The 13,682-nt window shown below is 38.4% G+C and overlaps 2 protein-coding genes across 2 annotated transcripts; one reads left to right on the top strand and one right to left on the bottom strand.

Annotated features, from left to right (window-relative positions):
* Positions 1-209: 209 nt before the first annotated feature.
* On the bottom strand, positions 210-5,637 carry gdf7 (growth differentiation factor 7). The gene is made up of 2 exons (XM_065288343.2): positions 4,956-5,637; positions 210-2,751 (listed from the first exon to the last, which is right to left on the bottom strand). The coding sequence occupies exons 1-2, from the start codon at positions 5,272-5,274 to the stop codon at positions 1,799-1,801; spliced, it is 1,272 nt and encodes a 423-aa protein (XP_065144415.2). The 5' UTR covers positions 5,275-5,637; the 3' UTR covers positions 210-1,798.
* Positions 5,638-6,881: 1,244 nt separating this feature from the next.
* tpp1 (tripeptidyl peptidase I) lies at positions 6,882-13,181 on the top strand. The gene is made up of 13 exons (XM_065288344.2): positions 6,882-7,007; positions 7,321-7,389; positions 7,501-7,640; positions 7,728-7,878; positions 8,534-8,655; positions 8,753-8,925; positions 9,032-9,230; positions 10,230-10,418; positions 10,521-10,593; positions 10,710-10,830; positions 11,549-11,707; positions 11,827-11,952; positions 12,303-13,181. The coding sequence occupies exons 1-13, from the start codon at positions 6,940-6,942 to the stop codon at positions 12,438-12,440; spliced, it is 1,728 nt and encodes a 575-aa protein (XP_065144416.2). The 5' UTR covers positions 6,882-6,939; the 3' UTR covers positions 12,441-13,181.
* The last annotated feature ends 501 nt before the right edge of the window (positions 13,182-13,682 follow it).

Here is a 13,682-nt window from a genome sequence, read left to right as displayed (position 1 = left end):
ACCCTTATGCCTCGCTTGGGATCGTTTAGAGTCCTTTGAAACTGCAATTTTAAACTGCATTAAAAGTGTTGGGGTCCATTAAAGTCCATTAAAATGAGAAAAATCCTGGAATGTTTTCCTCAAAAGACATAATTTCTTCTCGACTGAACAAAGAAAGACATCAACAGTTTGGATGACATGGTGGTGAGTAAATTATCCGGATTTTTGTAAGTAAAATAGACTAATCCTGAATTATCTCAAACTTTTAAGGCAACCAGGTAACTTAGTTTGTAAAGTTGAACCAACAAATCTTTTTTACAGTGTTGCTTTTGAGTTTAAGGTCATATTAAATGCATATTATAAAATTATTTAATGCTAACTATAATTTCAATAACATTAACATCAGAAAAAATATATTTTCAGTTCAAAACATATTTTTTCTCTCTTTATGAATGTATATGAATGTTGAACGTGTGTCATGGGGAGCCAAATGACAACAATCATTTTGATTTTGGCTCTAAAACGTCTCTCGCAGAATAAGGCCAGGGGTCGCACAATGCAATGATTTCATTTATCTTGCACACATTGCATATACCTTGTATTATACAGCATACTAAGCCAACATCAGGTGTCATTAATACATGTAAAAATCTTTTTTCCCCTCCCTATAAAATAGCTTTACAGTTAAATTACATAATAATATACTAAACAATCTCTTAAAGGCGGGGTGCGTGGTTTCTGAAAGCCAATGTTAACATTTGAAATCACGTAAACAAACATGTCCCTACCCCAATAGAATCTGGACCTTCTTTTGATAGACCCGCCCCACACGGCCCGACTCCGAAAGTATTTTTCAAAAATCATGCACCTGGCCTTTAAGGTTTATTTGATATTCTTTTGGGCTCGCTGAATGCTGTATGCTGGAAAGCACTGCCAGATTTTAACTCTTGAGAGCATCAGGTGTTGGTGGGTTATCTTGATATAAAATTGTGTCACGTTTAATAAATCATCAAATGTCTCTCTTGACTCTGAAAGGGAAACCATATTGTGTATTTAGAAGGTAAGAATGGAGCTAAACTCCACTCAAAGTCACATTTGATTAAGGCAACAAGATTTTTTGCTTCCTTCAGAGGCACTAACAAATCCATGTCCAGACAGCAGACGACTCTGGGCCAGATCTGCACCAAATCCGTGCCAAAATCGGCAGCTCCGGTGCGGATCCAAATCGGATCCAGCCCGCAGTCTGCTACTCTCTGGGTAAGAGCTTAATCATTTTAATTATAGACTGATTTGTTATGCAAAACACCACTGTGGTCATGTATTAATGTGTGTCCTGTAGCTCAATTGGTAGAGCGTTGCATTAGCAGCACAGACGGTCATTGATCCCGGAGATCCCGGAATGTATACCTTGTAATGCACTGTAAGTCGCTTTGGATAAAAGCGCCTGCCAGATGCGTAAATGTATTAAACTTGTGTGCCACTGCTGACAGAGTGTAGGTCTAAACTGTGGCAGTGTTGTAAAAATCCTTTAACACTTAATTTACATTAACAGAATATAATTTTATTTTAGTTAAGGAGTTGTTTATTTGGTGTTGTAAGGAAATTTTGGCTCTAGTGAAGAGCCATTCGGACACACACGTGCTCCGGTTCGCCTTATTGTCTATCTTATCGCCATTTGAACATTCACACATTTGTTGACACACCTTTACACACAGATAGGCATTCTGAGTCCGTCTTGCCCACAATGCCGTGCTTGGCCTCATCATACGAGGCGGCTCTTGGATAAAGTCCAGGGGTAGTTCACCCCTTACTCACATTGCTACCTGCACCCGCAGCTCTCCACCACCATGTCCTCATACTGTTTGTAAACAACGTTATTTCCAGAGTCGATGTACAGGATGCTAATCGGACTGAGTTTGGAAGGTACGCAACAGCTAGGAGGCGTGGACTCCGGATCCATAGAGTTCATAAGCGTCTGGATGATGGCGTGGTTGGTCGGCTCCAAATGTGAACGCAGCGGAAAGTCGCACAAGCCCTCGCAGTGATACGCTTCGTAATCCAGCGGCGCGATAATCCAGTCGTCCCAACCCAGTTCCTTGAAGTTCACGTGAAGAGGTTTCCTGCTGCACCGCGTTCTCCTCCTGCCACTTCCCTTTCCGCCACCACTACCGCTTGGACCTGCTCCACCAGAACGTCCCGGTAGCGTCATCCTTCTCCTCCTTCGATGTCTGGGGTGACCCTCCTTTATACTGTGGACCGGAAACGTATGACTTTTCATAACCCTGATCTTCTCACGGATCTCCCTGAAAAGGTTCTCCTTCCTACGTGCCCTGGAAAAGGCCACCAGCAAGGCCCTTTCGTTGGTTTGCCGATCCATGTGGCCGAGACCCAGAAGAGAGGGACGCACCGCTATGTTATTTGTTTCTGAAACAGCGGCTACGCTAAAGCACAAATGCCTGCCGCCTTCTGTTTTCCTGTGCAACCTGAGGTGCGCTTTCACAATCTCACCAACGTCAAACACATCCCACGCAGCTGAAGTGGTATCTAGGAGATCAATGGTCCTGGAGGTAAGGAGCAGAGGCTGCTGTGATCCCAAAACGGGGCAGGTGTGGAGGAGTAATCGGTATAGGTTCCCACCATTGGAAAGTAAACTTAAGACGTCAGATGGACGCCTCCTCAGAACCCGTAGCTCCACCTCCATCAATTCATCTCCTCGTGACAGGCCAGACAGATCAAATGTGTACTGCTGGTGCAACTTCAGAGATGGATCATCTAAAGGGAAATAGCAACAAAAATGGATCAGACTGAAGGATATGTACCCGAGAGCAAATGAATATGTGACCCTGTCTGTGAAATCCAGGCAAAAGTTTCTTATTGATTCCCATCTTTGACATGACTTTACTCAAAGTCAATATTAGAGATATCAACAAGCAAGGTCACAAATTTACACTTATTTAAACTATTTAATAAATATTAAAAATATACATATTTGAAAACAAAACATGTCTCATGTCCACTTACAAGGGCACTCACAAGATTCATAACGAACAGTTGGCAATGACACACATCCTAAACTTGAACCTTTGATCTCCCCCAGTCCTGAATATTTGGTTACATCTTTGGTCCAACACATGGCGTTGCCAACAATGCCATATATAAATTGTCAGTACATCTACTCAATGAGAATAACATTCAGGGCCCTGAATGATTTCTCCAAACGCGAGGTGTAGCACTTTCACGGAGACCAGGTGGAGAGCATTTGGCCGAGCTGTTGGATTGCCTCGGCCCTTGGCAGCATCTGCTAATTACACTGATGAGAAATGAGAAGTAGGTTTGGCAGGACGTTGGGAATGTTCGGCACTTCGAGACCCACCCCATGCTAAGCTTCATGTCCACAAGAATTGAGGTAGTAAACTGTAAAGGTGGGTAATTATATTAGGTAACATTTCAAGGGATTGTGAACCTCAGCATTCTGTGGCCGCCATGCACTTGATATGGCCTCATAATCGCTCCAGGGAACAAAATCTCAGATAACATTTGAGGTTTGAATGCAACATGTTTCCGTCTCCATTCCTTTGTCTAAAGAAATTGGTTTAAAGCTCACAGCCAACAGCCGCCGTCTTATCCATGACTGAGATGATGCCTTTGCTAAGAAAGACCAGAATTTGCACTTAAGAGTGCCAAACAAGCGTCCGTGCTGACATCCAGCTAAAAATGCAACCCGAAGTGCCATGCAACCCCCGAGACTGCAGTTTTATGGGTTAAACATGAAGAGGATTCTTTCAATATGAGCTGGCTGTAAAAAATCTCAAGGCCAGATTGGGACATATCACGTTGACTGTATAGTTAAAAAATAATGGTAATTGCAAACAGTTTAATGTTTGGGCACATGCTGGATTTACCTGCCATGTGGTGCATGAAGGTTAAAAACATTCGAAAGGGATTTTAATTTAAAAGATTTCACTTACATTAAGTAAAATTTCCAGTTTTTAAGTCAATGTGGCAAGGTAAGTCTAAGAATCAAAGCAAATCATCCTAACCCTTAGTGCATGTGTGCCATTGGGTCACTTTTTATTATTCTAATGCTGTGCACGCGGATGTAATAACTGTCCTGTCAGTGTATGAATATCACAGCGACTCTTCTTCACCAGTCTATTCACTCTAAGTTATGCTATAAAAGGTATTTTACGCATACTGTATATCAGGGGTTTGTCTGGGGTTTCTTTTTTTGGGTTGGGCGGTGAACTGACAGAATGCATTTTGCAAATTCTGTATATTACGTGACAATCTTTAAGCATGAGTTTTACATTAAAATGTTTCTTTATCTTTATCAGCAACACCTGGTCAGGGGAGCGCATGCTCTGTTTAACAGACTTTAGCTCAAGGTGCTGCTGAAGTTTATTTGTCACAGATGTTGGGAATATGAGACATTTTACTTCATATTTCTCATGCGGCATTTTACGCGTATTGAAAATCTAATAAAATATTAAGTTATTTCCAAACAAACACTAAAATTTATTTTTTAAACAAGCTTATATAATATGCAATGTATACCTGTTCATAAGAATAAATATGAATCAAGTGTAATCAATGCGCATTTACTGCGCATTTTCAATTTAATTCGTGTAATATACGCAAAACTATGCATTTTTTGCAATGCCCTCGGTTATGCACAAAACATTATTATTACACATTAAACAAACTTGCATAATAATTGTTAATATCAGTAAATTTCGTTTTATAACTAAATATATTCCTATCAAAAGAGCTAACACATGATATAAAATAACGTGCAGCATGTGCACTGTGCCATTCATTGCAATTTATTATTTTAGGTGCCAGTATCAAAATTATAGGTGATCAAGAAGCTATGAAAATCCATAGACATCCATCATATACAACCTAACTCTCTCTCTCTCTCTCTCTCTCTCTCTCTCTCTCTCTCTCTCTCTCATTGCCAGATCAATATCACCCACCTTGCCCCAGATCCACGAAGCTGGTAACCGTATTGGCATATCTTCTGGTGCGCGTTAGGCTGCTGTTATTTCCTCGTCTGTCCAGTTCAGATAGAGTCCTGTACAGAGAGATCATGTAAGATGGGACATGAACAGATGTTGAGTCGTTCCGGGAGATTGCGCTGCTTTCCCCTGGACCGCGCGCATCCAGATGTGAGCGGAGACCGTTATCAGGCGCGCCGGAGGGGTACTGCACCGATCCAAGCACCACTGCCTCCAGAATATTTCCAAAGCAAAAGGAAAACCATAGGAAGGGAGCGGCAGTCTTCTTGGGAGTCATTTTCAGTGGTCTCTGGCCGAAAGTGGCAAAGTTGGATGGATTTGATGACTTTGGAAACTCCCCTTTGCTCTTTAGATAGTGTTAATATCTTGAATGTGAGTAACGCTGGCTCGTGGGAATGAGCGTGCAAACTGCGCCCCCAACGGCACAAGATACACCCTCAAGTTTTAACATTTCATACTGTTCGACAGCACATTGTAAAAAATATGTGATCAGTAAGTCAAGACAAAAAAAATTTTTCATTTAACTCATAAATATCTTTTAACTAATTTAAGATTTTAACAATTTAGCAAGTATTGTATTTTATTTTTTAACCAGCAACTTAAGTTTGAATAAGGTTTTTTTTATCTAGTGCAGCCATGTACATACCGAAAATGCTATCGCAAGTATTTAAATCTATAATGAACAAAATATATATATGCTTATAATAAAAAATAATAATTGAATTATAATCTGATATAATATCTAATATAATAGATATTCAAATTAAATTATTTTTATTCTTATTTGGTGGGGTTTTTTTTCAATTCTTACTGCCTTTCATTAAGACATTGTGGCAAATTATTTGTTTCAAAGTAAGAAGAATAATCTTCTGAATACCACACTGAAGTCTTCTCATTAAGGTAAACATTTCTATTTAAAAATTGTTGCGTTTCCTGCAGCATCATTTGCGCAACGTACCTCATTTATCGCTCCTCTACTGCCATCTAGTGTTGAGATGACGCGCAATTCACATAATGACGATGAGTAGTTTTTTTATTGAAAAAAATAAAGAATATACATAAATTCAGGAAATAGAAGACAAGTTACAGACAGAGTTTAAATGGCAGACAATTGAGTAATAATACCAGGAGAGAGAGAGAGAGAGAGAGAGAGAGAGAGAGAGAGAGAGAGAGAGCTACAAAATCAGTAATTGGTTTGCATAAGGTTAAACTGTATAACAGTTATAAACTCAACATCGAAGTGTACATTTTTTGTTTTTTATAAGTCTAAGAGATGTGACAATAGATCTTACTTCAGTAAGAAAAAGTGGAAAATACAAAGCGGATTTAAGCCATTTTTGTTTGTGGATGAAGAATTTACCATATAAAATAAAAAAGTTAAAAGTATTTTCAAGGAAAAAACATCTTGGGGGTGATAGGGAACAGTTTCATTCTCAAAACACAAGTAATGAGTAATGTTGGCCTGACGATGTAACGTTAGGTTGACGTGACGTCATAATTTACTAGTTAAAAAACATGGTTACTGTAGTAAAATCAATACACCAAAAAAAAAACATGGTTACTACACTTTTACCACAAAATTTTTTTGTAAAGGATCGGATTGACTTCCAGAACTGAAACTCATAAGGTCTAAACATATCTTATTCTTTTACTAAACGTTTTTGTAATTATTATTTAATTAGCCATTTTTCAATATTATAGGTTATCTGTTTTTTTGTAAACCGTAAATTATTGTCTGTTTTGATTTTTATGTTCATATTCAATGCTCCATTAATCCTTAATTTCCTTTGTGATATATTTGCATTCTCAGATGTAATTTTTTTTTTGAATTATCGAGTTTACAAACAAATGTTTTTCACTTGCGCTCTCGTCCTACAGAAGAAACTTCCTCCTCGTGCGCAATAAAACATCAGCTGATACTCACGTGACCGTCACATGACTGATGCATTCAGACCGATTCCATTGCTGTTGGTTTTCCTCACATATTAAGTTACGCGCGAACACTATGCGGTAAGTAGTTTGCTTTACCGGGTGTTATATTTCAGTAGTTATAGATCATAAAAAATAGTAATTTTGCAAAAACTCCTTATCTGTCTGTGTATACGGTTCACCTCACGAGGTCATGGTCGGAATACGGCTGTAAACATGCTGTACATTGTTAAGATCCTCATTGACTTCATACATGTTTGTGTACGATTTATTATGCTGGAGTTTTAAAACAGCAAAAAATACAGTTAAAATCTCGCCTTAAAGGCTAAATGTCATCAAACCTGCAAGGCCAGTATATCTTAAAGTGACAGTGTGTTTTTAATTCACCTTACAGGCTTGTTTTTGTCCTGAGCTTCATTTGGCTGGTCAGTGGGAAGCTGCTGGAGTCAGATCAAGATGTTTCGTAAGGCACTTTAAAAACTATATTATATAAATAATACTAATCTCAAACTATAATGCTTTATTCAGCAGTTTTTACCATGTGGTTTTACACCTGAAATTTGCCTTTTTTCAGTGTTCCTGAGGACTGGATCCTTCTTGAACGGGTCAAACCTTTGGAAGAAGTGGAGCTCACATTTGCACTGAAGCAGCAAAATGTTGGCCGTTTGAAAGAGTTACTGAAACTAGTGTCAGACCCAGATTCACAACAATATGGTAATGTCATTCTCATTCTTCTCATTTCGCTTCTCATTTAATGATCATAATGTTAAAAACTGCTGACGTTACCTTTCATTTTTTTAGGGAAGTTTATGAGCTTAGAAGAAGTGGCTGCACTTTTACAGCCTTCGCAACTGACCCAGAAAGTCGTGCAGAATTGGCTTCGGAGTTATGGGGTCAAAAACTGTCACACGGTTGTAACTCAGGACTTTCTTCAATGTGCCATGACTGTTCAGTAAGAACATTTTCACTTGATTCACATTAAAGCTATAATATGTAAGATTTTTGTAATAAAAATATCCAGAATCCACTTTGACAGTGTGACATATTTAATGCAGTAGTCTAATCCAGTGACTGCTCTTCCGAGGGGCGCTAATTCAAAATAAGTGTTCGGAGTGTCGTGTGTTGCTTGTGCTTTCAAAAAATGTGTTTGTTGCGTCATGTAAACCATGTGCATCATGTGTTTTGTAAAAATAAGTGCCTGCTGCACACGCGTCAAAACCGTTTATGATAAAAGAGATGCTCACGTTCACAAAATACACGCAAGACACTCCCTTAACAGTAAACTCTGATTACGCATGAGATTATGCGAGTATCTGGCAAACGCAAGCGTCTCTTTTATCATAAACCCTTTAGACGCGTCTGCAGCAGGCACTTATTTTGACAAGACACGTGATGCACACAGGATCTCGCGATGTGCAGAACACATATTTAAAAAAAATGAACCACACACATGACGGGCAACATACATGTTGTGATGAACTTCGCATCGAGCGCCCTCGAAAAATAAGTCACCGGCCGCCACTGGTCTTATCCCTGTCCAGGAAACCCTTGAAGTATAATGTCAAATATAATTTTGTCTCTTTTTTTTTTCTATCTGTTTTTCTCAGGGTGGCTGAAGCGTTACTCCCAGGTGCCAAATTTCACCGCTACAAGAGAGATGCTCGCACACTGTTGAGATCAACCTCCCTATACTCCGTTCATGAAGATGTGCATCAACATCTAGACTTTGGTAAGCATCCTTGTCCTCATGTCATTCATTCATGTAGTATTTTATTCTATATAACACAACCTTAGCATTAAAGCCTGTCATTTTCCTGTATTTTTAGTGGGTGGAGTTCATCGTTTTCCACCACGAGGAAGGGATTTCAGTAAAAGCTTAGAAGAAAAACCATCAGCATGGTATCACTTGGGTGTCACACCTTCGGTTATTAGAAGTCGCTATAACCTTACTTCAAAAGATGTGGGCACTGCTTCAAACAACAGTCAAGCAGTAGCACAAGTATGCCTCTTGAATTGTTTGAGATTTTACGCAAAGTCAGACTTCTGAAATGTGCAGGATGGTTGTGCTAAATGTCTCCACTAACTTCAAACTTCATATTGGTTAGTTTTTGGAGCAGTACTATCACCCTGCAGACTTGTCTGAGTTTATGAGTCTGTTTGCTGGAGGATTTCCGCACGTGTCAGAAGTCGAGCGGGTCGTGGGCACTCAGGGCGGCGGTAAGGCCGGCATCGAGGCTAGTTTGGACGTGGAGTATATCATGAGCAGTGGAGCCAACATTTCTACATGGGTCTTCACCAATCCAGGTATTTTTCCTTAGATGAGTTATTTTTTTGTCCCGTCTGTGAAATCCTGTTTATGTTCTTTCATTTATATTAACTGTTTTTTGTAGAAAACAGTAAATCGCAAAAAATGACTTGAGCTGGGATTTTACAAACTTGGTCACATTTAGGTTAAAATCAAGACTGAATCATTCAGAGACATAAATTGCGGTCTCATCCGTTCTGAATAATAGATTTGGTTAATGGGGATCTCAGGGTTCCTACGGGTCCTTGAAATCCTTGAAAGTTTGTGAATCTGGGGGAAAAATTCAAGGCCCTGGGAAGTTTTTGAAAATATACATACACAGATACAGGTCATTGAAAGTGCTTGAATATATCTTATGCAAGAAATTTTCTGAAAAAAAATCCATATTATTCCCTGTGTAGTGTAGGATAATAAAAAAATTCTAGACTTTTTAAGCACACATGCTAAACTGTTCGCTTTAAATGCTTATATCTTCTGTATGCAAATGTTGATGCAAAAAAGCATTTTGGTATGAATAGTTGTGTTTGACACATCAAAACATCTCTGGTAACGTATGTAACTGTTGTTCCCTGAGAAGGGAACGAGGCGCTGCGTCTCCCTTGCCATACTTCCTGCATCCCTGTAATGCCGTATTTGGCAATATTTCAGATAGTAATATACTTCCTGGCTCCCGCATCACCCTGTCTTTGTCGTTAAGCCTCACCATTGGTTGAATTTGATAAACACATTCAGATGCACTTACCCCTGGAGGCGTCCCCAAAGTGTCACTGCAGTGATGCAGCACGAGTTCCCTCAAAAGGGAACTGTAACAATGTATCTTAAAAGGTAACATGATGAAACCTTGCTCTCACTTGAAATGTGTACCCACCTTTAGTCCTTGAATTTGAGGGTATTAGACCTGGAAAGTCCTTGAAAGGTCCTTGAATTTGAAGTTAACTAAGATGTGGGAACCCTGGGATCTGTAAAAGTAACAATCATCACTGTTCTCTCCGTCTTAGGCCGTCATGAGACCCAGGAGCCTTTTCTTCAGTGGATGGTGCTGCTCAGCAACATGTCTGCCGTACCTTGGGTCCACACCATCAGCTATGGGGATGATGAAGACAGTCTTTCTGTTGCCTATATGGACCGCATAAATGTTGAGTTCATGAAAGCAGGCCTCAGAGGGATCTCCATGCTCTTTGCTTCTGGTATGAAAAGCACCTTTGTATATAGACTTAATATTTTATTTAAAACATTGTTTAAACATGCATGATCTCCACATGCTCACGTTGATCTCTTTGTGCATGCAGGTGACAGTGGAGCTGGTTGTTGGCATCTAACAAAAGAAAGAAATACCTTTAGGCCTAGTTTTCCTGCATCCAGGTAGACGTTGTACAACTAATTTGTAGTATTAATGCATGCAATATAATTTACTTGCATTATCAAGTATTGTTTGTATTGTATTAAATTACCCTTGTCTTTTTTTCTTTTCACCTAAGTCCCTATGTGACCACCGTGGGTGGGACATCTTTCAAGAATCCGTTTAAAGTCAGTTATGAGGTCACAGATTACATCAGTGGCGGTGGCTTTAGTAACGTGTTTGCAATGGCAGATTATCAGGTAAAAGTCTTTAGTCTTAAAGGGACACTCCACATTTTTTAAAAATATGCTCAAAATATGCAACTTTTAATTTTCTGTCGGTCTTAGTACATGATGTAAATACAGAAGAGTCAAGTTTTAAATAGGAAAAATATCGAAACTCTTTAGTTATTTTTGAGTGTGATGCTAATGGTCTAATCGGATTCAATAAATTATGCTAAGCTATGGTAAAAGTGGTAGCGCCCGACCCAGAGATCAGCTGAATGCATTCCAAAACAGTAAAAATCAAATATTTAACTCTAGAGGAGCTGAAAAATGAGCATATTTTCAAAAAAAGTGGAGTCAAAAAGTGGCCAAAGTTTAGTCCCGTTTTTACGCATACACTAAGGGTCTGCGCACAGTGTGCACGTATTGTACGCGCACCGTCAAATCTTTCAAACCCGCGTACATTGTACATGTAGGTTGCATGCATGCATCGAACATCTGTGTACACGTATGAGTCAAATAAACTATAATTTGCCAGGCTGTGCATTCGACTGCGCGCGTACGTTCAAGTACACGTAAAAACAGACTATACTCTGGGCTATAGACTGTTCAGACGTAAATTCTTTTTGTACCTAGCTGTGATTTTGTTGTGAGAGCAAAACACCTCTATGTTTTATAAATGCACATTTTCAGATTTTGTTGGGAAGGCTGTTACAAATTGAGATCTATATTGTTTGAATTTGTTTCATTGTAGGCTGATGCGGTTGGGAAGTATCTGAAAAGTGTTCAGTCTTTACCACCACAGACTTATTTTAACTCCAGCGGACGAGCTTATCCAGACCTAGCAGCACTCTCTGACAATTACTGGGTTGTCACCAATCGCGTGCCCATCCCGTGGGTTTCTGGAACTTCGGTAAATATGCAGATAACAATATTTCGCTTAATGCACTCATAATATTTAAGGTAATTAATGATTTTATTGTATTATAACATTGACCAATAATAAAATTGTAATCTTGTTGTTTTTTCAAGGCTTCAACTCCAGTCGTAGGGGGAATTCTTTCTCTCATTAATGACCAACGCTTCCTAAAGGGTCTGCCCTCTTTAGGATTCCTCAACCCTCGCCTTTACAAATTGCAAGGCAAAGGCCTTTATGATGTAAGTGTGTCATATTACTGGAATTAAAGTCCTTAGCAACACATATTACTAATAATAAATACATTTTTGATATGTTTACAATAGGAAATTTACAAAATATGGAATTCATGGAACATGATCTTTACTTAATATCCTAATGATTTTTGGCAAAAAAATCTATAATCCAATTTATTGTTGGCTATTAATTCAAATATAGCCGTGCTTCTTATGACTGGTTCTGTGGTCCAGGGTCACATATGACGATATTGTATAGGTGTAAAGGTGCAACCATTTAGTTTAAGTGCCCTAGTAGTAGTTAACAAAAATCCTAACAAATAGCTGATTGTCCTGTTTTTGACATCTGTCCTTAGGTAACTGAGGGATGTCACCTAAGTTGTCTGGATGATAAAGTTGAAGGAAAGGGTTTCTGTGCCTCCACTTCATGGGATCCAGTAACAGGATGGGGAACACCCAACTACCCTGTTCTTCTGCAAGCTCTGTTGGATTGATCCACTGCCTTTTTAATCAAATTGCAAGTGAAAATTGCACCAATGTTCAAAACTTTACTTAAAAAAACCTTTAGCAGATATCTTAGTTTTGTTACTTAGTAGAATAATTGTGATTTCATAGATCATTATGAATAATCAAGTCATTTTCAATCTTTGGTTGATTTCATCCATACAGTATATAGCCCCATTTTTTTCCAAACTATTCCTGTCACTTATTTTCAGACGAGTTTGGTAAAGGTATTGATGATTTCTGGTGCAGACCACAGTCTACTGTTTCACATTCAACAACATAATTACAAGCAACAAATACTAGGCTTTATATGAATTTGATCTTTACTACCAAGTTTTCAGAAGACTGACCTGATCAATTCAACTCAAGTGCAATATTTTTTATTGTTTGCTCTTAGAAAATTAATGAAAACCGATCTCTTTTTCATAAACTTTAGATTTGGGTGTCAATGTTTAAATGTAGCATATAAGCCAGACAAATAATTGAAGTTGACAGCTACAAAAACCCATGCCTCTTTTTAGTTTTTGGGTTGATTTGTTTAGAGATCCTCAGGGATTGAAATGTTGAATGGACTGTGCTATAACTTGATTGTTGATATGACAGAATTGTTTTTCTACTAAGGTGCACTAAATGTTTTTGAAAGATGCTTTTTTTCTCTGAAAAGGTACATGAATATTTTAAGATCAATGTTTTTTTTTTTTAGTTTGAAAGAAATAAAGTTTTATTTTGAAGTAAGTGCTACCTTTCTGTGCTCAAAGAGGGATGACCTAAATAACTACCTCCTAAATATAATTCACAAGACAACAAACTTGATTTTGAGATGGATTTGTAATTGGTTTCATTTGAAACCCCAGCTTTTTCTTAAACAGGGTAAGAAAATAAAGTTATTGCTTTAAAGCAAGCGATTTAGGTATTGAGGTTAAATATCCTGACACACTATACCCGGTTTCACAGACAAGGCTTAAGGCTAGTCCTAGACTTAAACACATTTGAGCTGACTAAACTAAAAATAACACATTTTAAAATGTGCCAATGCCATTGATTTGCACACCAGCAACATACTTTTTCTAAGGCATGTTTTAAAAGATACTTAAACATCTTAATTGAACTAAGACCTTATCCTGGCGTTAGATAATCCTTGTCTTGTCTTGTCCATGTCATATATAAAATACGAGTTTTAACAGTTCATTTTGGCCTGTAAGATTTGTGTAAACCTGCAAGATTAGGTCAGC

This window comes from Paramisgurnus dabryanus, chromosome 17 (assembly GCF_030506205.2).
Source record: "Paramisgurnus dabryanus chromosome 17, PD_genome_1.1, whole genome shotgun sequence".
NCBI classification, from domain to species: domain Eukaryota; kingdom Metazoa; phylum Chordata; class Actinopteri; order Cypriniformes; family Cobitidae; genus Paramisgurnus; species Paramisgurnus dabryanus.
The sequence above is the reverse complement of the archived record's forward strand: the minus strand, read 5'-3'. Positions and strand labels throughout refer to the sequence as shown.

What these genes read in the sequence shown, in the direction of transcription:
- gdf7 (XM_065288343.2), bottom strand. Translation starts at nt 5,274, where the DNA reads ATGACTCCCAAGAAGACTGCCGCTCCCTTCCTATGGTTTTCCTTTTGC. An exon ending in CTTCGTGGATCTGGGGCAAG is followed by an intron (nt 2,752 to 4,955) that starts GTGGGTGATATT and finishes ATTTCCCTTTAG; the next exon opens with ATGATCCATCTCTGAAGTTG.
- tpp1 (XM_065288344.2), top strand. Translation starts at nt 6,940, where the DNA reads ATGCATTCAGACCGATTCCATTGCTGTTGGTTTTCCTCACATATTAAG. An exon ending in GCATCAACATCTAGACTTTG is followed by an intron (nt 8,656 to 8,752) that starts GTAAGCATCCTT and finishes CTGTATTTTTAG; the next exon opens with TGGGTGGAGTTCATCGTTTT. An exon ending in TTGCAATGGCAGATTATCAG is followed by an intron (nt 10,831 to 11,548) that starts GTAAAAGTCTTT and finishes GTTTCATTGTAG; the next exon opens with GCTGATGCGGTTGGGAAGTA.